Source organism: Lactuca virosa, chromosome 4, assembly GCF_052849685.1.
Source record: "Lactuca virosa cultivar CGN04683 chromosome 4, Lactuca_virosa_CGN04683_v6, whole genome shotgun sequence".
Classification (NCBI taxonomy): domain Eukaryota; kingdom Viridiplantae; phylum Streptophyta; class Magnoliopsida; order Asterales; family Asteraceae; genus Lactuca; species Lactuca virosa.
Window position 1 is genome coordinate 388,181,348 of NC_136429.1, and position 25,792 is coordinate 388,207,139.

At 33.0% G+C, this 25,792-nt stretch overlaps 1 protein-coding gene across 1 annotated transcript; it reads left to right on the forward strand.

Moving 5' to 3' along the window:
* The first annotated feature begins 10,523 nt into the window (after window positions 1–10,523).
* On the forward strand, window positions 10,524–20,460 carry LOC145108808 (uncharacterized). The gene is made up of 15 exons (XM_079045899.1): window positions 10,524–10,831; window positions 10,949–11,066; window positions 14,543–14,615; window positions 14,876–14,997; window positions 15,079–15,132; window positions 15,377–15,496; window positions 17,340–17,459; window positions 17,570–17,705; window positions 17,798–17,968; window positions 18,173–18,328; window positions 18,431–18,616; window positions 19,311–19,452; window positions 19,538–19,697; window positions 19,780–20,023; window positions 20,102–20,460. Exons 2-15 carry the CDS (start codon window positions 10,963–10,965, stop codon window positions 20,345–20,347), a joined length of 2,034 nt encoding a protein of 677 aa, XP_078902025.1. The 5' UTR covers window positions 10,524–10,831; window positions 10,949–10,962; the 3' UTR covers window positions 20,348–20,460.
* Window positions 20,461–25,792: the final 5,332 nt, after the last annotated feature.

Below are 25,792 nucleotides of genomic sequence, written 5' to 3' on the forward strand. Positions count from 1 at the left end.
TAACCCATGACAGTCTTGATTCATATCTACTTCCAACATATGACCAACTGTGGATGGTTTGAATAACTTAGTTATTCGGGAAGAACGACCTAGTTATTCTGGAAGTCAAAACATGCAAAGTGAAACACAAGAATAATCGAATCCAATATGGTCTCAGAACTTATGAATATAAATAAAACACCTTTTATTTATCACCATATTGATTACACATTATTCATTGCATACTGTTTCAAACTATCAACTTTATACTTGAATTAAAACAATAGTTGTCCCATGCTCCAAGCATGTACACTATGTTTTCTAAACACTAGTCATGCCATACACCAAGTATGCATACTAAGTTTTTCTATGATCTTTACTTTGTGAAATAGATCGATTGAACATGATTCCAATGATTCTCATTTCACAGTCCTAAATCCTTACTGTAAATGCAAGAATTCCAAATTCCTGCCATTTACCGAAATCCTTTTAGATATTAAACATATATGCACTGATGCTCTTATAATGATTATGCACAAAGTCACAAAGACTTGTCAACAGACATTACAGAGTATTCCAATGGAAACATCCTTCTTGCATTAAGTTTTTCTAATCTTACACAAATTGAATAACTTCCACCAATGGAAACATTTCCATATTCCCATTTTGACTATCACTTCTGAACAAGAGTTGCCTCTTTTCAGAATATGTCAATATGGTCTTTCCAAAATTAACACTATACTTCCAACTGTCCCTGAGCGACCAATCTTTGGTAAACCTTAGATTGTCCTCGACAATTGCTTAATCATTTTAGTCATATCCAATTCTAGACTTTTCCTCTCTTAATGCCCTGAGCATTTGGAAAATTTAGAAAGGATGAATATTATAGCACATGCAATCGATCCTATATTCGAAGCATATTGGACACGATTCATGATGTCTCACATAAAGACATGATACTAGACCAATCTCTTGCTATAATATTTTTATTTCTATTTGCCATGTTCTCAAAATTCAGATTATGAAAAGGGATGCCGTAATCATAATCGAATTTTAGAACGCAAATATTGTTCCCATATATAGAATTTCCTTATGTTGAACCATTCCAACATAACATTCATATATATACTTGACTAAATTTGATTAAAAACTCACGATCTAAGCTTTTAGATTTGAAATGAAGTATAATTTCCTCTCCCTTAATTATAGCAAAACAATCTTTCCCAATTGAACTTTTTTTGTTTTTCTATAATTAACACTTATCATAATTATCATGCTCCCACTAACATGATGATTATTAGCATAACACTTATGCTCCCACTAGCTTTGACATGTACTCAGAAATCAGCTGGACTTCTAGAAATCAATACTTTACTGACTTTCTTACCAAAGTTCAGACTTCTGATACGAGATGCTTTGATAAAATTTTATCAAAATCATACACCTTTCCTTAGATAGCACACATGTGTGTCTAAACAATTTCAGAACTATGAAAAGGGATGCCATAATCATAGTCTCAATTGTTTAGACCTTTGCCATTTCTCACAAGTCTATGTTAGTGTGCCGGTTAACCACACACGCTCCACCAACGACTTTGAGAATGCAAATATCACAATTTCTATCTACTTAAAATCTACTTAGTGAAAGCGTTTCCTCACCATCATTTTCATGAATCGGAGAGAAACCTTATGACACTTAGATTTTATGGTGTATGAGTTCCTATCCATATGAATTTGTCAAAACCATAATCACAAGACAAGGTTAGTGACAAATCCAAACTCATATGGATTGAACTTGTGCAATCTTAAATTCTTTCCACCTGACAGCACAAGGGCCTGCCATTGCTTCCAAGTAGTTGTGCAAACAATTGAGAACTCTCAGAACTCATATGCAAAGCCAACTTTAACTGGAATAGGCACAAAAATGTCAACAAGGTAGGTTATAAACTATACGTTTTATTCTTGATTAGATCTTGAAACTCTTTCAGGATCTTTTAGACTCCCACTGTCCTCTTGACATATAAGACTCTCTTGCCAAATAGTCAAGAGTTAGTGCGGATTCTTTATCAAGACAAACACTTCACACAATTGGCCTAGTTGGTCTCTGTTTTATCCAAAACATCACAACTTACCAATTTCAAATGTACAAGAGTAGAAAACATTTTACTCTTACATTTGATAAGTGTTATAAACCTTCTTAAGATGTGTCACTCAAGTTACAATCTAAGACTTGCTTTGGAACGAAGTATGACTCATCTTCTTGATTTAACCATTTCAACAATTCATGACTCCTCTTCTTAGCCATAAGAATGCACTAAGGTGTCCTTAGAGAATGAATTGTGATATGGTCTCACAATCATTAAGATGATCATAAAACATGATACTAAAGTACTCTCCCATCTTTTCAGATTTGAGAAAATTTTATCTTCCTGCCTAATTTGATTCTTCTTATTCGTTCTGCCTTACATTGAAACTTTTCCAATGTTTCAGAATTACACTTAAACTTGTAAGCATAACCATATTTACTAAACTTTAGTAAATCATGACGAATAGTCTTTGTGGTGGATCTGATCAGTGCACACCCAAGTGTACCCGATCCCTTTGTCCTTCACTTGACTCACATATACATGTGAACAAGGAATTAGTCTTAATTTTCCAAAGATGGAAGTTCTCATTCTTCATACAACTTGCATGATTCCAAGTTTCGGTCCAATTGAAACTTGGGTGATGAGAATCTTTCCTTATTTGCAAATTATGACTCTACCACAAACGAAAGAATCAAATCAATTTTCCAATATTGTTATCAATGGAATCATATAAACAACCATTTTTCACAAATGCCACTGTAAGGATATTTAAAATAAATAAAATTAAAACGCTTTTTTTTATTTTAAAACTTGCGGAAAAACTTATCCTTACAATGCAAATGCATATGAAAACTTGTTGTTATCTATTCCCAAGCAATATATCATAACTCTTAAGCAACTGCTCAAAATTCTTATCACCGAACCATGCGATCGAAAACCATCTTCACGATCAGAATCAACATATACTTCCTTTAAGCTTCCTCTTTTCTTTGATTCTTAAAATATCAACATGTGAACTAGTCACATCATGTATAAGAATCTCAAATAGGAACTTAATAGAGTTAGATTAATAGAGTTAGATAGTGGACTTTACCCGAAGTAGAGTCAAACTCTTTGACTTTACCAACCTTATGATCCTTCAGGTAAATATGGCAGCTTCGCAAACAATGCCCCTTTTGGGAAGTTGATCTTCTAATAAAATTTGCTTTACTAGTCCTCCAAATCGTTTTTGATTTAGCAGCACCAAGCAACTAGATAAGATCATTAAGGGTCATGTCATAGTCTGTTTCATAGTAGTCCTAAAGGGACTCACTATGTGACTTAGAAAGTGATTGAACGTCCAACTTTCTCAAGACTTTGACACCCAACTCTCCCGGCTTGTCAATATGTGACTTCATCTCCAAGATGTGATCACACATAGACCTTGCTTGCCAATAGGGCTTGAGTGACCTTGAACTTGTGGGTTAGGGAGAATAATTTGAGGAGGTGGTGGAAGTGAAGTTCCAAGAGATTTTGGAAGATCATAGATGTCTGAACTAGACATTTTTTGGGAGATATTCAAGATAGTTGATCTAAAGTCCTTAATATAACACCCAATATGAAATATTAAGGCTAGGACCCAACGCAATACTTTTATAACTTGGAAGAGGGATGCCGTAATCCAAGCTATAAAATATTTGAAGATAGGCGAATGCCGATTCACCAATTTCGACCATGAAAACGAAATAATTTAATTAGGTTTTACTTGGATTTGAAACTCCTAGATCTTTTGAGATTCATTGAACTGTTCAATGGCATGTTTCAATCTCGATTGTGCCCTCTCAAATTTTGTGACTGGGAAGCCGAGGATCACAAAACAAGGTGTGAATAACCATGCAAATATACTTGGTACCCTTAATATTTATCCCTCAATCGATGTACCGGTTAACCACACGCGCTCCAACGATACTATGATAAACATTAAGTTACCCTTTGCCTACCTTGTTAAATCCAGGTTAGTGTGCCGGTTACCCACACGTGCTCCACTAACGACTTAAGCAAAGTGCAAAGTGTAATTTCATGGGTTAGCACCAAATTAACATTTTCCTAAGTAACTAGGATTGGTAATTTATAAAAAGTTTAGTTACTTAGTATTTATCATTAATACTTTTAATGAAGGGAGAATTATAGTCCTTGTCCTACCCGTTCGGCTAACGACCCTCCACCAGTCAAGGAAACGGTGGGTGAGAGTGGACACCCATTAAGCTGCCATTTTATAGGCAGTAACCTTATACCCCCTTATAGACTGGCTTCGTGAATGAGGCCTACTAACGGTAAGACGACTTGCTCTTATACATATAATATATTAAACTTTTAATATTATAATAGTATAAGGGTGTATTTTAGACATTTAACATACTTGGTGGTTTAATCTATTAATTAAACTAAACTTTTAATTAAATTAAACTCAAACCATATCTTTATTTATGGATTTAATAATACTCTTTTAATTAAACGCTTTAATTAACTATTAATAAAGTCCATAAGAGTTAATTTGAACTATTCAACAAAACATCATAATTCCAATTATTAAATTCAAAATTAAAACCATTTAATTAATTGTTTAAGTTATGAACCCAAGAGTCTTAGAATTCAATTCTTTTTTTTTCATAAAAAACTTTATTCAAATTCGAAAACTTGAGGGCAAGTTTTGTAACTCTTGAAAACCTTTGGATTCCATAACTTATGGAATTAATGGTGTTTTATGATGAAACTTTCCATGTTCCATAACTTAAGAACAAGTTATGGAATTCTTTAAAACATTAACACCAAGTTTTGTAACTCCATAAAAACTTTGAATCAATTTTTTTTATTAAAAAAAAACTTTCATATCCATAACTTATGGAAGTTTCAAAACTCTTAAGATCACAACTTTAAAAAAGAAAACTTTTGAGCTCCAAAATTTTATGAAAAAATTTGTAACTCCTTAAAACATTTAGATCAAACTTTTAAAACTAATAAAATAATCATATCATTTTATCTTTTACTAAATTTGACATAATTCAACTCATATAGCAAATGATTCAAATTTTACAAATAATTAGTTTTTCACAAAACAAGTAATTATCTTAAAATTTGACAAACTTCATGTTTTTTTCTCCTTTTTTTTCAACTTTCACATTCAAACATTTGCATGAATATGATAGAAAACAACCCATGACTCTGATACCACTGTTGGGTTTTAGGTATAATACAACATCCTATGGTGCACATACAACCCTAAATACCTTGGATCTATGTTTTCACTAATTATACATGCAAATGGTTTCCAAGGAATTAAACCTATAACTAGCATACATTTGTCATAAACCATATAAGATACTAGTTAGGATAACATACCTTTTGATGGAGCTTGAAGTCTTGGTGTATTTGGCCTTAAAGAGCTTAGCCCCAATAGTGTGGAAGCCTCAAATGAAGTCACAACACATCATGGAAAAAGGTAGAAGTTGAGAGAGAATTCCATGCACCCAAAAACACCCATGAACTCCAAGAATGACTTAAGTGGCGTTTTTTAGGCTAAGAGAATGTATTTATATGTGTGGATTCCAAGGGTCATGGGTATAACCCAAATCCATACCCATGGGTTTTATGATCCATGGTTCATGTGGCCCAACTCTTTATGTATCCATACATAAACTTGGTCCAAGATGGATCATAAGCCCAACACATATAAATATAACGAATTATCATAATTAGTCCCCATATATTTAATTAGTCTCTTTTGATCACTAAATTAATTCCAAATTAATTTTTGATCAATACTAATTAAAACATATGATTTCATATTAATATATTATAACTTATAATATATTAATAAACCATAAATTACCTTCTCTCAAAAGTCCATCCTAACAAATTGTCCTAATGATATGCAACCCAAATGGACCATGCTACACTCGGGTCGAGTACATACCAATAATAGTTATGGGCTTAGACATCTAATTCAACACATACTACCTGCCACATCTACCCATACTTTCCACACGGATCGTCCCAGATTTCCTAAGTAGCTGTTCAACCTTCTCGATCACCAATCCTGTTACGCAAGTTCTCCCTCCAGCAAATACTCTCCTCCGTCAGCGTACTCATCTGACTAAGTTCACTCCCTAGGCTCTTCCTAGGTTCTCACACTTCTCTGCCATCAGCTGCTGAAGAACTCCTCATGATGCCAACCATCTACCTCCTAAATATCGTCATATTCACTTAGTAGTTGTCTCCCATCATCAAGAGTTCAACAAAGCACGAAGCAAGTAGCATTCGGGCATCGAATGATCCCCACTAAGACATAAAGCCACTCTGGCATATACTTCCTCTTGCTCTATTCCCAACTCAAAAGATATTGCCGACTTAGGCGATCCTACCTTTCGAGGTATCTACTACTCTACTCAGCACATACTCAAAAGCACATCACAGATAGCACAATTCCTAGGCTAAGGCATCACAAATCAGGCCACTCTAGTCCTAAATTATGAAATACCTAGCCTATCTCTAGCATGCATAATATTCCATAAAATATCTCATAAATATCTCATAAATATCTCATAACACAAAAGTAAGGGTATTTTGGGAAATCACCGTTCGGGCTCTGGCTGATTGTACACACTGCTCCAACTCGTTTTCTCTTAAACAATCTCTCATTTTTAGAAAAATTTATCTCTTTTGAAAATCTTTCTCAAATCCTCAGTTTGAGTTCAAAAACACCCGAAGGTGCATCCGAATCCCTCAAACCAAGGCTCTGATACCAACTTGTAACGACGTAAATTTTCAACCAAATTTTCATTTTTAAAAACACAATAAACCACATGTCACATTTTCTTAAAACTCACAAGTAACAAATTATCAACACATTTTAAAAATCGTTTATCACAAATCCAGGATCCTCCAAAGACATATCTCTAACTCGGATGTGTGTACAATCAAGCCAGCGCCTTCCCGCGATCCTGATAAGAACTTGAAACACATAACACATAACACGGTAAGCACGAAGCTTAGTGAGTTCCCCAAAATACCACACACAAAATAATTAGCCATTCGAGGCTACAGCTCTGTAAGACCCTCCGGTCAATGTGTCTCACTAGGACCCTCCAGTCCCACGGCTCGTTGGACCCTCTTGCCCGGTCTATGTGAGGACCCTCTGGTCTCACTGCTCGTTGGACCCTTCGGTCCGGTCTTAGTGAGGACCTTCCGGTCTCATGGCTCGTTGGACCCTCTGGTCCGGTCTGTAAAGCTCCGCATAGCATAAATCACAAAGACATAATGCACATCATAAAACATAAGGCAGGATAACATAATACTCAATGTAAGCACATAAGACCCTCCGGTCACACATAAGTACCACTCTAGGTAAAGTATAGTGAGAAGACTCACCTCGCAAGCAGGTGAGAAAATAACCTCGCGCTCGGATCTTGAACTAGCCTCCGCCTAACACAAGGATGAACATCTCTAATTAATACTCTTTTCACGACTCAGATAACCGAATGCTATTCTTTCTCTTTCTAAATCTTTGAAGTGGGTAAAAGACCATTTTACCCATCCATGGTCTCTATTACTCATGTTGACCAAAACCCCAAAGTCAACAGAAGTCAAACTCGAGTCAACAGTCCATGTTTGACCCGACTCGCCGAGTGCACCCTTGTGACTCGTCGAGTCCCATTGTTTTCCACATAAATCTCGTGAAGGTTGACTCAGCTCGTCGATTTGACTCCCAACTCCCCGAGTGATCGCATGATTCAGCTCTATGGGACAAAACCCTAATCGACTCGTCGGGTCGGCTCATTGACTCGGCGAGTTCATTCAGACCCAAAGCTCATTCAGACGATTTAAAACAGATCTATCACTCCAAACACTAGATCTGTCCTCTCAAGGCTCAATAGTTACGTAAAGCTTCAATCTTTACGTTCATGCATGATGTTATTGCTCCAAAATGCTAATACATGACCTTCATGAATGATTAAGCCCAAAAACCCTCATGTGGATGAATAAAGCTGGGACACCTAGACTCTAAGGACCTCACAAGGTCCATATCTGAGGTCTAGACTTCTTAATAACTCATGCTACTCAAAAACCCAAACAAAAGATGGCAAAAGCCCTAAAACTCCATAGATATGAGATCTATCCAAACTAAGAAGAAAGGTAAAGACTTCTTACCTTTCTCAGGAGCTCTGGACAGGAAATCATTGGATCCAACAGCCTCACCTCCAGCTCCCTGCTTGATAACCTCCTCCTCTTCCTCAAATGATGCACAAGAACCGCATTATGAGCTTCTCTCTCACTCTCTAGCTCCATTAGCAATTAGGGTTTGCTCTCAGGGGAAGGTAGCACAAATGAGGCTATAAGTGCCTTTAAATAGGTCCCAAACCCGGGAAATTAGGGTTTCTATGCCCAGCACCTACTCGGCGAGTCCCTCCTCTGACTCGTCGAGTCCACTCATTAAATCCACGCGAGCAACTCGACTCAACTCTGCGAGTTCGACCCTCAACTCGTCGAGTCTCTCCTTCAACCTTAAGATTAACATTCACAATAATATCCCTGAAAAATCCGGATGTTACACTAACATTGCTCAACGACAGAAAACTTCAAATGGCCTCTCAACCTTTGGCTACAATCTTCTTTTTTTTTTTTTTTTAATATTTTTTTACCTATAAATACATAACATTCTCCTCATTTTTATTCATACCATTCTTTTTCTTTCTCTATATTTTATACAATTTCAATACCTCTTTAACAAACAAATGGAACAAAACCCAAAACACTCCTCCATTAAAACCAAACCTACAATTGAACACAACCTCCCCTGTCAGATTTACCTTATACAAGAACTATATTAACCTACTAAACTCCCAACGTTTGTTGCAAATACCATACCAAAAAACATATTTTAATCCTACTTCACCTCCAGTGCAATTACGATTCCCACCCTACTTCCAACAAAATGTTTTTGGACAACACCCAAATTTACGAAAAAATCTTTTTGGTGCTTCATCTTCGATACCAAATCTTCAAACCAAACAACCTTGGAACCACCACCTACACAACCACTATCCTACACAACCATTGGTTGTATTCGTAAACAAAACACAAACCGGAAGTAATAGGATATGGAAAGGGAAATGGAAAGGAAAACAATTACCATAGAAAATAAACACATTTCACAATGGTGGACACTAGAGGAGTACGCTTTAGTGGTAGTATAGTGTGGGACATCAATAAATGATACTTAAGGAAATGATTTGAAGAAACAAGATTTTTGGGAAACGACACTCGTCAAATTTCACACTTTCTTGAAAAAACCTATACTACAATGTCGATATGTTAAGTAGTAAATAACGAGAATTGAATAAGAGGTGCATCAAATTCAACCTGGTCTACAATAAGCTTTAATCGGAAAATGAGAACGATTTTAACGACTTTGATTTGTTTAAAGCCGCAAAAGCACAATATGGAGTCAAGTTGGGTTATACGTTCGAGTTTGAGAGATCATGAGAGATGCTGAGTTCGGTCGACGTTTCCGACGGATAGGCTCACATTGACCTTAACATTGAAACCGATGAGATTTCGGACGACATCGAAGAGATCTCCCCTCCACGAAGACTGGTATGACGCCACGAAACAAAGCGTGCGATAAAACATGCAGATGTAGTTGACCGAAAAACAAAGCATGTGATGAAAATTGAAGCGAAGTGCCAACATCACATACAACTGCAACAAGAAAAAATGATTTGCTACATGAACATTTGAAAATACTTTGTAGATAAGAAGGGCTGATAAGGAGCGATGCGAGCAGAAAAATATTTACGAACAACTTAACAATTCTTAGGAGTAGCACCGAATGTATGATGCCCGAAGATGAGGAATTGATACGAGTGCTAAAGTCAAAAATATGAGACAAACTTAAGAACAAAAATTAAATTTTATGATCGTTTTATGGTTTTTAATTTGTTGTATCTTTTTTGTGATATTGTAATTTTTTATTTTAAATATAAATATTATGGTTTTATTTAAACAGTATGTTTTATAAATTATACTTATTTTTATAATTATTAAAAAAACTCCAAAAAAAATGATGACATCAAAATTATATTAGTGTTGATGTAAATGATGTGTGGAAATGATGTGACATATAAGACTACAAAAAAATAATATTATAAAATAAACTTATTAGTCATTATATTTTTTATAACTATCAAACAATTTCTACATTTTTTTAAGACATCCGAATACAAGAAACGGTCTGAATAAGAAAAAGAATGTTAAATACTAATAATGTAAAGTCACCCCAACAATAAAGAATGTAATTTACTCCAATTTTTTCATATCGAATAGATAGTCTCATCCAAAAAGTTAAACCTTCAATTGCGCGTTTACCAAAACATTTTCCATTTTTTAGTCCTCAGTCAACCTTGAAAATTGGATTTTTCATTTTTGTAAAGGCAGCATACCTAATAAATAAAAACCTACCTAAACTCACCATAATACATTTCATTATAAATATACAAAACCCTTTGAGGGAATAAAGTGTTATTGGGATTATAATCATACCAAGTTTATTTGTAACGCTTGGTATTTACTGTCTCTCCTTTCACCCACCCACCCTTCCGACCCACAGAATACGCTTTGGTCTGCTCTCTCGCTAGATTCGCAAACAGGTTTTGTGTTCTTTTACAACTGCTACAGAAGAAGCTGAAACGACATTAAGACAATAATCTTCTTTCCTATTCACTAATCAAGGTTATTGTTGTCATTAACTATATACATATATATCATCCAGTCATTCTACATTTTCTTTATTGTTGTTTTATAAATATTGTATTCATTTATTGAATCCAACACTGTATAGTGGGATAGGTTGCAGGTTTTAAATGGGAAAGAAGAAGGAAATGTTGTTAGCAACAACAATATTAGTTTTTGCTGTTCTTCAGTTCTTCATCTATACTGCTGACTGCAAACGCTCAGTCACTACAAAGTTAGTTTCTTTCTTTCTTTCTCTTTCTCGAATTCACAACAACAGTAAGACCACCATCGATCTTTTTTTGTTTTTGTTTTTATTCCATTGTTTTTATCCTGTGTTTTGTTATTGATCGAAAATAAAGGCACTGAGAACCGATTCCCGAAATTCCATGAATTTTGATCTGAGGGCTTACCGGAAGCTAAGAAATTGCGATTTCTAATGCATGCAATAAAATAAATGAAAGATATTAGTTTCTATATCTATTTAATTATATAGTATATATTCTTTTCTTATTATTGTTATTTATGTGTCATATATTTTAAATATTTTATTTTTTCTTGGATTTTGTTTCCTTTGTAAATGGCAATCTTTTTTACATGGGTAACTTTAAAAATTGAGCACTCATAATTCATGAATTTATTAAAAAAATTATAAATTATCTTCCTTTTTTCTCGAGAAGGCAAACATATTTAAAAGGAAGAAAATCGGGATATATAATCTATTTAATTAAATCATTAAATTTTTACAAATTATGGTTTCAAGTACAGATTGTTATTTGGACGTGTGTATCATCTTTGTTTGATTTTATTTCATTCAATTAAAGCTTTGGATTCCTTTTACCGTCTTCTTTATTAAATGATCGATACTCATAGTTTTGATTTTTATATGATAAGTATATATTATTGAATTTAACCCGTTTTGATAGTTATAAGAATTTAATTTATTAAACAAAAAACTTGATATCTTTGTATTAATTAAAAAATATCCAAAAAGAAAAAACTACTTAAACAAAGACAATCATATACATCTATGTTTTGGAGTTTTCTTCCTTTGTACTCATACCCTCACAGATTTCTTTTGACTTTTTATTGCTTTTTAATTTGTTGGATTTGTTGACCTATTATTTTGACTTTATGACTTATACTACAAGTCATTAACTTGACATATTTACAACTACTAACAAAATAATTCATCTCATAAGTATTAAATACATATGAGTTTTTTTTGGTATGATTTGGTATGAGAACATTGAAATGGTTAAAATATATACATTTTGTTAACAATAAGTTTTAAACACATAGTTAGTGCTTTAAAATAGACACTAGTTACGATAAGAAAGCCAAAAAATTTGAATTATATAAAGAACAAAATTTAATTAACTTATAGCTTAAAAGAAGTGCCTATGTTTGGTGGTAAATGACTTATTTATATATACCATTTTCTACTAAATTCTTTATCAGTGTACGCATTTATTTTCCAAGTTCTACGAATCTTAACTATTCCAATGTTTTTTAAGGGGAAATCTAATTTACTTTAAAACTATTAATAATTATATATATATATTTTAAAATAAATATCAATAATATATATTTTTCTTTTGAAGTTATTTATTTTTTAAATGTATTTAATAGACCAAAATAAATAATTTTGGTTATTATTACATCATAAGAGTGTTAACATCTTTTTGTCATAAAAGAACACCAAAATGGTTCTAGTCCATCCTTATTAGGTGTTGTCTCCCTCCTTGAGGTCGAAGATTCAAATGTCGTCGTCGACATTGATGAAATTAAAAAGTAGTTTATAAGTAACTTCGATTTGTTGTTAAAAAACCAAATAAATATTAGTGAAGAAATAAACGAAGAAATAAACGGGTTTATATATATACACACACGATGATTGTATTTTGGTGGTGGAAGGAATAATTTTTTTTTCCAATTGAAATTATTTTATTCTTTTAATAGGAAACCACTTTTTTAGATATCCTTATTAACATACAGCACTTCCTTTGGTCGGTCGAATTTTTCCTATTTTTTCCACTAATACTATTGAGTTGATAATATAACTATTTGTGCATGATAATGTAGAAAACAATTTCATAAAATGTTTTAATATATAAGCTGTTATATATATATATATATATATATATATATATATATATATATATATATATATTAAACAATGTTTAACATTCAAATATTAAGAAACATGTTTAACATGCGTTAAACAATGTTTCAATAAACATTTACTTATAATTATATTAATAAAATATTTTCTAATAACTGAATGATGCAAGTAACCCATAACATAACTTGTTAGTACTTAGTAACCAATACCTTTAAACATGAAAATTTTATTTTATGAGAAAGAATGATGTAATAATTACTGAGAATAATTTTACTGTGAGCATGTCATTTCGTGAGTATTCTCAATGTAACCTTTTCACATGTCTCAACACAATCTTGTGATCTTTCTTTTGTCCGTTCTTTAATCATCTCCTGCGGTGTGTTCTTCCTTAAGTTTACGTGGACCACTTTTCTGTTATTTTAATGTCATGCCCTTCTTCTTTAACATATTTAATATAAAGCCCCCCTTATTTCAATTTTTTTTATAAAGATGCTAAAAGTTAATTCACTTAATTTTTTTTAATCTATTGGTTTTAGTTAGATAATAAATTTGGATTTTATTATGGTCCACTACTCCACTAGTTTTCTTTAAATTCTTTTTTTCATAAAAGCCTATTTTTAATATTTGATTGATCATTTTTTTTTTGTTGAATCTGATGTCATATTGTATTGTTATACAAGAACAATATTAGTTGAATCCCATATAAATAAGATAAATGAGAGGTAGGATATCCATGCATATATATACTTTATTTTGTTATTAATTTATTACTTAATTTTTATCAATTCTTATAAACATACATATTATTTTTTATATTTTTTACAAGAAAATTGAATGTACTAAAAATATAAAGTAGTATTCAATGAATATTCATGTAATCTTATTTTAATATTCTAGTATTTATATAGCAATATTGAATTTTAATTAATTCATTTTTAATACTATTTTAAATTTTTAGCTTATAATAGACTAGTCATAACCTATTTACGGGTTTGTCAAATATTAAAATATAATAAAATTAATCAAAAAGCTAGTGACAGACAAACATAATATTAATTTCTTTAGAGCAATGATTTTCCTCTTTTTTCTTGTAATTTTACTATTATTCTATCTTTTTGCCTGTGTTTTTTAATATATTTATTATTCTTGTAAAAAGTATGTTTTTATATGGAATTAATGAAAATTTATTAATAAACTAATAAAAAAATTAAAATCTATATACATAAAACGCTTTGTTGAACCAAATAAACTAATATATTAGAGGGGGGTTCTCATTGTTTTGAGTTAAAGCTTGAGGGTCTTCCATTTACATGCCAAAAGTATTTTACTTCTTTCTAGAGAATTGACAAAAGCAAAACAAAACCTGTGTTATGTTGTCACAAAAAGTCAAAATTCTATATATACTTGTGTAATCTCCCCGTGATGTTTCCACTCACCTTGTTCTTCACCAACACACAAAAAATTATATTATCATTGGTCGTATTATTTTTGTAAGTGTTTGTTTTTTAACATGCAAAAAGATAAGTAGTTACTTGAAACTAAATTAGTGTTTAATTCACGTCTTTTATGGTATTGTATATTTGCAGAAAGGCTTTAAGGAGCAATTCAGAAGGTTCGGTATTATATCCTCCGGTGCAATTGCATATCAACGATGATCAAGTAAACATTTTACATAAGTATTGTTATTTATAATTGTTTATATATTTATACTTTTCTTTTTATTATGATAATATAAGAGCTGATTTGCACACAACAATGTTTATCTATATAAACAACAATTTATATTTTAAAATATTGTAGTGTAAAATCCTATAAGATATACATTGTTGTGTATGGAAGAAACTGTTGTTTGCGAAGCACTACAAAAATTGTTCATATACAAACTACTAATTAGATATAAAAATTTATGATGGTTTTAGGTGGTTGTTGACAATGGCATTTTTAGCATCACCATTTTGAGTCCTCAAGGCACAGTCACCGGTATAAACTATAATGGAATTGACAATATCTTAAATGATCACAATGGAGTCAATGATCGAGGGTATGAAAAAAATCTACTATAATAACTCAAATTACAACAAAATTATTGAATATAGTTGTGTAATTTTGTCTGATATTACAGATATTGGGATGTGAATTGGAGTGATCCATTTGATTCGAAGGATAATTTGGACAAGTAAGTTGTGTCACAATCCTTTTGTTATCTATCTCATTTGTAAAAATATTCGTTGTTATTTGTTGTATTATTTTTTTGTACAAGATTGATGTTTTAACATTCAATTTGCATGATTCCTACAAATGGTTTGTAATAGTTTTTGTAGTTTTTCTACCAAATGACAAGAAAGCCAAAAGATTGTTGATGAATAATATTTGGAGTCATGCTGATTGTGTTTTTATTCATTGGTACGAATGTTTTGTAGACTTGCAGGCGATGAGTTAGATGTTGTAGTGAACAACGAGAATCAAGTGGAACTATCATTCAAACGACATTGGATGTTTTCTCGGAAAAACAGCCATGTTTCCTTGAATGTTGACAAAAGGTGTGTTGCACGTTTCACTATTCGCTACCAACTTGAGAATGTTAATTTTATCAATAATAGCAATGTACTTTTTCTTGATATATATATATATATATATATATATATATATATATATATATATATATATATATATATATATATATATATCATAAAATAGAGCATAAATCTATGTCCGCGAAGAAAAAAAATTGAATAAAAAAATTTTGCATCATTAAAATTGATCCATGATTCAATTTTAATTTTTTATTTTGCATCATTATAGTCCATGATTCTATTTTAATAATCCAATTTTTTTTTCTTCCGGACATAGATCTATGCTCGATTTTATGATTTGTATTATTTTTTAGATTTTGTTTCAATTTTTCATAAGGTGTCCTCACGAGTCTTCATTTTAAAATCAGTACTCACCCGATCATGTATATATATATATATATATATATATATATATATATATATATATATATATATATATATATATATATATATATATAGGGTTAGGTTCATGTGAGACGACCTAATTTTGTGAGATCGTGAGACGCAATCCTAGCCACTCATTTAGTAGATAAAAAAACATTTTTAAAACGCAAAATAAATGAAAATTTTCGAAATTTTTTTTTTCAAATATTATTTTCGGAATTCATATTTTCCAAAAAAAAAAATACCAAAAAAAATAAAAAAAATACATTTTTTTACATATTCTAGTAGAATATTAGAATATTCTACATATCTGAAAAATCTAATACAATATTCTAAAATTTTAAAAATCACATTAGAATATTTACAATGTAATATTATATTAGAATATTTCACGTATTTTTCAAAAAAAAAAACGTTACTTTTTTTATTATTTTTATTATTTTTTATTTTTTTTAGATAATTAAAGTTCCGAAAATAATACTAATTAAAAAAAGATTTTTTTGATTTTTCCTTTTATTTTGCACTTTAAAATTATTTTTAGATTTGGTCTCACGGTCTCACAAAATTAACATGGTCTCAAATGAACCTGAACGTGTGTGTGTGTGTGTGTGTGTATATATATATATATATATATATATATATATATATATATATATATATATATATATATACACACACACACACAAGTTCAGGTTCATTTGAAACCATGTTTTATATATATATATATATATATATATATATATATATATATATATATATATATATATATATATATATATATTGAAAGTGTTTAACCATAACTAGACTGTTTGGTGCTGTAATGTGTTCCTTGTCTTTTTGGCATTCTAGTTTTGTTTCGATAACATTTGTTACAGCTAGGGAAAAAAAATCTTTATTATTATATTATAGGTAAATCGATATAAAGTTATATTTGACATACCACAACTAATTTATAAGTTAATTTATTTTTCTAATTTTTTTAGGTTGCTATCCATAGACCAACGTTTCATTGAACTTAGTGATTTTTTAAAATTCTTCAAAATATATTAATTCTTAATAATAAAAAATTCAATTTTCTAAATCCCTTTTTAAATCATTTTACATATTCTAACTATCATTTTTTATCATCTACTTTTTCAATCACTTAGGATTTTTTTTTTTTTTTAAATGTCTCAAAAACATCCTAAATTTCAAGAAATCGAAAGTATATATTGCTACTCTGCATAAAGAAATATAAGTACATTCATAATTCATATTACATATTTCTATAATCATGCAACTACTTTGCTATCATGGATAATAAAATAGTACATTTTATAGAAAAAAAATATATAGTGCTCTTTCTTGCAATTTATCTACCAAACAATTGATTTCCCATTACTTTTTTTTTTTTTTCGGATTTGATTGAAATTTATGACGTTTTTAGGTTTATTATCCTACGAGGAACAAGCGGCTTCTACTCTTATGGGATTTTCGATCGTCCAAAAGGATGGCCCGATGTCGATGTCTACCAAGGTCGGATCGTATTCAAGCTTCAAGAAATATTGTAAGAAGAAATAATAATTCAATTCCGCTCTATTATTATTCAAATCTTAGAATATAAAACGTTACAAAATAACCACTTATTTGATTTATTGAATTGTTGGATAAAAAAAGGTTTCGATATATGGCTGTTTCGGATGAAAGGCAAAGGGTTATGCCTACATCTGAAGATCGAAAGAGGGGTGAACCTCTAGACTACCCTGAAGCTGTACTTTTGACCCATCCTTCTAATTCTCTTCTCAAGGGAGAGGTAGGTTTCCCATTATTTTTTTTTGATATATTATCAAAAAAATTAAGACAAATAATAATTATGGGTTCAATATTCTAAAACAAAAAATACAGGTGGACGACAAATACCAATACTCAACTGAAAATAAAGACAACCGGGTTCACGGTTGGATGTGTTCCGACCCGCCTGTTGGGTTTTGGATGATCACTCCAAGTAATGAGTTCCGTACAGCTGGCCCGGTCAAGCAAGATCTCACATCTCATGCGGGGCCCGTTACTCTATCGGTAAGTACCCACATTTTTTACCTCATATACTCCATAAAGATGCATCATGTTCTTAATTGAATTGTTTGGTGTTGTCTTAGTAAAACTTTTATAGAAAAGAGTTAATTAGAAGCTTCAATAGTATTTGATACCCAGATTTTTTTTATTTTTTATTTTTTGCGTTATGTGGGGTTCTTAATTAGTTCATGTTATATCTTATTGTAGATGTTTTTTAGCACACATTATGCCGGGATTGATTTAGGAATGAAATTTCGAGAGGGTGAGCCATGGAAAAAGGTTTTTGGACCGGTGTTTATATATCTCAACTCGGTAACAACGGAAGATAACCCCCTTTCACTTTGGTCTGATGCTAAAGAAGAGGTAACAGTCTTGTTCTTTATATGATTATACCTTTGCAAAGGTAATTATTCGATTATTAATTAACTAGTTATTTAATATCATAATTTGTATGCATTATATTAGATGCTCATACAAACCGAGAGTTGGCCATATGAATTCCCAAACTCTTTGGATTTTCTTCGTGCACAGCAACGTGGTCTAGTAACTGGAAGACTATTCGTCCGTGATGTAGAGTTGGCTCGTGCTAGCTTTGCCTACATTGGTTTGGCTCCACCTGGTACTCTAGGATCATGGCAACAAGAAAACAAGGTAGTGTTTGCTCACAACTCATCATAATTGTTAATGTAATTTTTGATATGTGATAGAAACATAGAATCGGGTATAGTTTATTAACATTTGTTAAAGATAAAGGTGTTTTTGTTCACTTTATCATAGAATTATTTGAAAACTTGCGTAACCCAATTTTATATTTGTAATCTTAATGACAGAAATCTTCTTTTTATAACATCTACAAATTTAGTTTACTTACGCAACATATATTGTTGCCATTTTAAACAAAAGTTCAATTACGTTTTATATTATTAGAATAAGTAGAAAATATATATTTTTATCATATATACCTTTTACCCATAGAAGTTTTTCTCGTGCAATTTTGGCCTTTGTTCCTAGTTAATGACTAATTTTTATATGTGGGTATGGATGTTTTTCACTTTTTTTGTCCCAAAAATATAGTAACTTTACTTGAATATGGACAAAAAATGTTAAAAACCTAAAATAATGATTAAATTTATACAAAAACACTTTTTAAATTTGAAAACATCTAAGTGCTCAAGAACCAATATTGTAACTATTTTATATGTATATGCACATGATTCTTTCATATTGGGTAAGACAAAATTCTTTCATCATAGTCGAATAATATATAAAGTATAAAATCAATCATTGTGAAAAAAACTTGTAACCATTTCTTGAGCTTAATATTGTTTCTCTTTTTCATAAATAGGGTTATCAGTTTTGGACTCAAACTGACAGCGAAGGTTACTTTGAAATCAAAAATGTCCGCCCTGGTTCCTATCACTTGTATGCTTGGGTTCCTGGGTATATCGGGGATTACATGTACAACTCCATCGTCAATGTCTTGGAAGGTTGTTTCCCTATTCAGTCTAGCTTCATCTTCACATTTCTATTTAAAGAAAGATTAACAAGATTAGGGTTTTCAACTATGCGCAGGAAGTAGAATCAGAATGGGTATACTTGTATACGAACCACCAAGAAATGGTCCTACAATCTGGGAAATTGGTGTCCCAGATCGAACAGCAGCTGAGTTCTACGTGCCTGAACCAAACCCAACCCTTATGAACAACTTATATGCGAACCAAAGAACAGAATCGTTAGTTCTTTTCTCTTGATCTACTTTAATTTCATTTTCAACACAGAAAACCCTAATGTGGATTGAACTTGATTTACTTCAGGTTTAGGCAATATGGCTTATGGGAACGTTACACGGAGCTCTACCCTTATCGGGATTTGGTCTACAGGGTTGGTGTTAACGAATATCAAACAGATTGGTTTTTTGCTCATGTAACTAGAAACGTAGGAAATAAGACCTACCTTCCGACTACTTGGACCATTTTCTTTGATCTTGAAGATGTTGGATCGACTGGGAACTATACAATTCAACTAGCATTAGCATCAGCTACAGTTTCAGAACTGCAAGTACGTAGTTATGTATTTCCTGAACCATATTGGACATTAATTACTCATACTTAATCTTTCTTTTTTGCTGTTTTTCAGGTTCGGATCAATGACCCAAGAGGGGTCTTGCCTTTCTTTACAACAGGGCTTATTGGGAAGGATAATGCGATTGCACGACATGGGATTCATGGGCTATATTGGCTGTATAGTATCAATGTTTTGCCTTCTCAACTTCGAGTAGGCAGGAACGCATTGTATTTAACACAAGCGAGAGGCTTGGGTCCTTTTAGAGGAGTCATGTATGATTATATTCGTTTAGAAGGGCCCCCTCAGTCATACAACTGAAAATATATATAGTTATTTATATATAGTTGGAGTATATATATTGCATAGTTGTTCATGTTGATCTCATTAGAATGGAAATGCAATGTTCAGTTCGTTTATGAATACATCTTCAATACATAGATAGGACGTGTAGTTTACAATGTCTGTGTAAATAATTGTTTTAAATATTGAATCAATCATTTTATTCCCTTTTTAAATAATAGACAACTTCTTAGACAGACCAATATAAATCTCGAGACTAAAGTATAATAGAAGAGTAAAATTAAAGTAGATTGCCTAAACTCGCAAGAACTTTTATTGAAGAAATATTACTCAAAACTCCAATAATATTATGGTGTTTACAGGATCCCTACATAGCATTTATGTATTAACCAAACACATTAGCATACAAGGATTCTAAACTGTAAATGCCTAAACATTTCTTATTAACCTCGCCTTATTACTCAAGGAAACTTAAATGACTTGGACACCACTCCAAGCTAGGGATGAAAGTGGGTCCGTGTCACAACCCGAAATTTCTATTTTGTAAAGTCAAATACATCAACGGAAGGTTAAACTTATAGGTTTCTACGCCTAGTATACGTAAGCGTTGTATGTGTCACACCCTCAAACCAAGGATGACGGACTTCATGTATAGTATCATAACAACGAGTATAGTAGTGACCAAAGCAAAAACAACCATCATAAATATAATTGAAAAAGTTACACCATAGTATGAGTTTATATGTTTCAAAATCAATTACACTATGATGACAAAATGAAATGTTTGACGCCTTAGCGTCCCATCCTCAAAAGCTGCGGGTTACATGTTTTACTGATTTCCTGAGAATACAAGTAGTTTCGAAAAAAAGTGTCAACAATTAAGTTGGTGAGTTCATAAGCTTTTGGATGTAGAGTTTGAAAACCTTTGTTTGTAAATGTAACGTATACTCAAGAAAAATCCAATATTTTCCTTATAAAATGTTATGTAGTCTTAAATCCCAAGACCGAATGTATGTGTGTGTTTCGTACTTGTAACGTGTTTGTAAATGTAATGTATACTCAAGAAAAATCCAATGTTTTCCTTATAAGATGTTATGTAGTCTTAAATCCCATGACCGAATGTATGTGTGTGTTTCGTACTTGTAACGTGTTCGTAAATATAATGTATACTTAAGAAAAATCCAATGTTTCCTTATAAAATGTTATGTAGTCTTAAATCCCAAGACCGAATGTATGTGTGTGTTTCGTACTTGTAATGTGTTTGTAAATGTAATGTATACTCAAGAAAAATCCAATATTTTCCTTATAAAATGTTATGTAGTCTTAAATCCTAAGACTGAATGTATGTGTGTGTTTCGTACTTGTAAAGATGTATACAGTTTTAAATAGATAAAACCCCCTTTTTCAGACGTCAGAATGTTATGACATTTGTCACCCGTAGACCTGCAGGTCCCACTGTAGCTAGCAGCAAGGTGTGGGGTGTCAATCCCAGTACAGATCTATATACAATTATCACGCTCTCCCTACAAGAGACTCTGGTTATAACTTACAGGAATTTTAACCCGTACTCTAAGAGTACAATTGAAGAATTGTCTCACAAGTCACGTTAATGAGTTTACATGTGGTTTGAATGTAAAACCTTTTCTGTGGTGGAAGTAAATCCCCTTTTATGTAGTATGTTTGAAATGTAAAATCCATAAACTATACCTATTATAGTTTATTGTACGTGTTCGAATTGAATGAAAACCCTTATCATGAATGACTAATTTCTGTTTATGATGTTAAACTAACAAGAAATACATTCAACATTTAGAAACTTATTGTTATACACTTTGCTCAACATGTTACAAAGTGTTGTTATTATTGTAAGCTGTTTAACTAGTTTTTAACTTATCAGCACTGTTTTAGAAAAATCACAGGAAAATCATACGAAGTTGAAAACTAAATTCGTAAACTCTAAGAGTTTATAAAATGTTTCTAGTTTGTTCCTAATTTTTGTTTTGATTTTTAGAAGTCTCTAACTTGTGTGAAAATGTTCAACTTCACAGACTCGTCGAAGTTGTTTCTGAAATGATAGGCATTTTTGTAAAAATCGACATAAATTGTAGAAAAATCGTATGAACATGTGCAAGTAGTCATTAGAAAGGTATAAACCTGAACTATTTGTACCTTGTACTATTTTGAAAACTAAAAAGTTTAAGATGTTCAAAACAGTCCGTGAATGGAACTAAACTTTCCTGATGAAAGCTGATGTTTGACTTAAGTTTTTGGTGTTATAACTTGTATTCCCCCCCCCCCCCCCCTTAAACTTGAAGAAAACATGAAAATATAGGGGTATGAACTCACCTTGAGTGATTTTCTAAGATGGATGTGGAAGAAAAGAGATTTCCAAGTCAAGAACAGTTGGAAGATGCTTGAAGATTTGAAGATCCTAAGAACAAATATGACGATATTTGTATGAGAGATCCACGATTCGAGTGAAGGAGAGTAGAATTTTCAAGAGTGGGATGATGATACTTACCAAAAGTGGAGGAGAAACTCAAGATCTTCCTGGGAATTTCGAGTTTTTAGAGAGAGAATGTGAGAGAGAAATGAGTTTGCTTTTTGGTGGAAGTGAATGAGATCTAAAGGATGTGAGGAGTATTGACACTTTGTGTGTGTGGGATTAAGGAAACTTGTTGAAAAAGGGTGAGATTACAATGAGTAGACTAAGGCTGATGTGAATAGTGACATAAAGCGTGAACAGTAATCTGAAAGTGTCATAACTTTATAGGAAAAGTCAAAAGCACCTTTATGTACCTTGCACTTTATCTTAATCAATAATATGAGTTATATCTTAGAAATTGCTAAGATATGGATACATTATGATTTTAGAAGGTTGAAAATAGTAAAATATGGTTTTGGGTGAAAATCCCACGTTAAAATCATGAAAAACGGGCTCAAAACGTGAATGTGGTCGAAAACCGGAAGTGAGGAGCGAACCAGCGAGGGTTCGGTTCATGTTGCTGAGGACCGAAAGTAGTTTCGGTCCGAGAAATATCGCGTGCGAAATTGTTCGAGTGGGAACCGAAGGCGGATTGAACCGAAAGCGAAATGGACCGAGAAGGCTGGAGCCGAACCGAAGAGCTTGGAGCCGAACCGAAATGCAAGGAGCCGAAACCGAAGGTGGCTTCGGTCTTAAGAGTAGGTTCAGTTCTAATGGAGGGGTTTCGGTTCTGTAAGAGGCTTCGGTCCTTAAGGGTTGTTTTTCAAATAAACTTCTTGTTTTGAGTGGTTTTTTAACTAAGTTAAAGGTCGGGATGCACCGGGTGATTATAAAAATTTGAAAGAGGTTTTGAGAGAGATTTGGGAGAGACTTTGTTTGCTACCTTTGTTAGTTTTTAGACTCTTAATGCAAGTTTATTAAACCCCGTTATGCCTCGTTATGTGTGTTATATGCCCCCGTAAGGTATGTAGTTGTGTTTTATCGAGTCGTTACATAACTTATTATGATTAGGGCTTTGATTTCCTGAACACTTGAAACCTCAAATCGATACTTTGTATTAAGATGGTGCGTTGTACAATAGAAAACATATTGTAAACCCTAATATACAAGGGTTAGATGAGTTGACCGGTTTGACTTGTTGACTTTATTTGACTTTGTCTTGACCAAAAATTAACGGCTGTCACATCATCCCCCCGTTAGAAAGAATTTCGTCCCGAAATTAAAATTTCGACTGGGACTTCATGCGTTGGGGACAAGATATGGGTATTTTTGTTTTATCTGCTCTTCGCGTTCCCAGGTGTACTCGGGTCCTCGTTTAACGTTCCAATGGACCTTCACGATGGGAATGCGACTTTGTTTCGTTCTTTTGATCTCTTGATCCATGATTTCAACTGGTTCTTCTATGAAGTGGAGGCTCTCGTTGATTTCGATTTCGTCGAGTGGTATCACAAGAGTCTCGTCAGACAGACGCTTCTTTAAATTTAACACGTGGAAGGTCGGATGTACATTATTAAGTTCTTGTGGTAGTCGAAGTTTGTATGCCACTAGACCAATCCTGGCAAGGATTTCGAATGACCCGATGTACCTTGGATTTAATTTTCCACGTTTACCAAAACGTATCATTCCTTTCTATGGTGAGACCTTCAGTAGTACCCGGTCACCAACCCGAAATTCCGAGGGTTTGTGTCGCTTATCTGTGTAGCTCTTTTGTCGATCTCGAGATGCTTTCAGTCTTTCTCGAATTTGTATGATCTTTTCCGTAGTCTCCCTTATGATTTCAGGGTCAATGAGGGTGCTGTTAGGGACTTGCCCTTTTGCTAGCTGTGTATCTCCTACTTCAGCCCAGCGCAGCGGTGATTTGCACTTGCAGCTATAGAGAGCTTCGATTGGAGCGACCTTGATGTTAGGGTGCTAGCTGTTGTATGAAAATTCAATGAGCGGTAAGTGGGTATCCCATGCTTTACCGAAGTCAATCACACAAGCTCTTTGCATATCTTCCCAGGTTTGAACAGTTCCTTCGCTCTGTCCGTTGGTTTGTAGGTGTAGGCCGTACTCATGTCTAGCCTAGTCCCTATAAGGACTGCCAGAATCGTAAAATGAATCTACTATCTCTGTCAGAGATAATGGATATTGACACACCATGCAGTCGTACAATGTCTTTGATGTACGTTCTAGTCAATTTCTCCAGCTTGTCGGTTTCTTTGATTGGTAGGAAGTGCGCGGATTTGGTCAACGTATCAACTATTACCCAAATGGTATCGAGACCACCCATTGTCTTGGGTACCTTGGTCATGAAGTCCATGGTTATCCGCTTCCACTTCCCTTCGGGTATCATTGGTTGTTGTAGGAAAATCGAAGGCTTCTGTTATTCTCCCTTGACCTTGACACAAGTCAAATACTTGCCCACTTATGTAGCGATGTCAGCTTTCCTATTCGGCCACCGATATCACTTTTTGAGGCCCAGATACATCTTGTCTGATCCTGGATGAATGGAGTAGTGAGTTTTGTGCGTTTCGTTTGTGACGACGTCTCTGAATCCACCAACTTCGGTGTCCAAATCCGGTTCATGGGATAACGTGCCCCGCCGCCCTTGCCTTCTAGGTTCTTATGATTGGTGATGATTGTACATTTCGTGTCGTAGAGATAGTGCCTCAGATCTCTAGGGCGAATACTAATGCTCCTAGTTCGAGGTCATGAGTAACCTAGCCGACCCCGTACGTCTTTAGCCGTCTAGAGGCATAAGTAATGACTTCTCCTCGGAGTGCTGCATAGAGCCTGCTTTAGTGTTTGGAAGGCGGTTTCTTGCTTCTCTCTCTAAGTGATTTTTGATTCTTGTTTGTCGTTCCAGCGGATTTTCACCATCTCGTCTGCTGTTTAGATCGGTAAGGAGCATATGGGTTTTGGTTTTCGCGACTAGACTAATTCGAATGGTAGAACATCCACTCGCACTCCTGGGTTGCCTTGTCCCGAAGCTCATA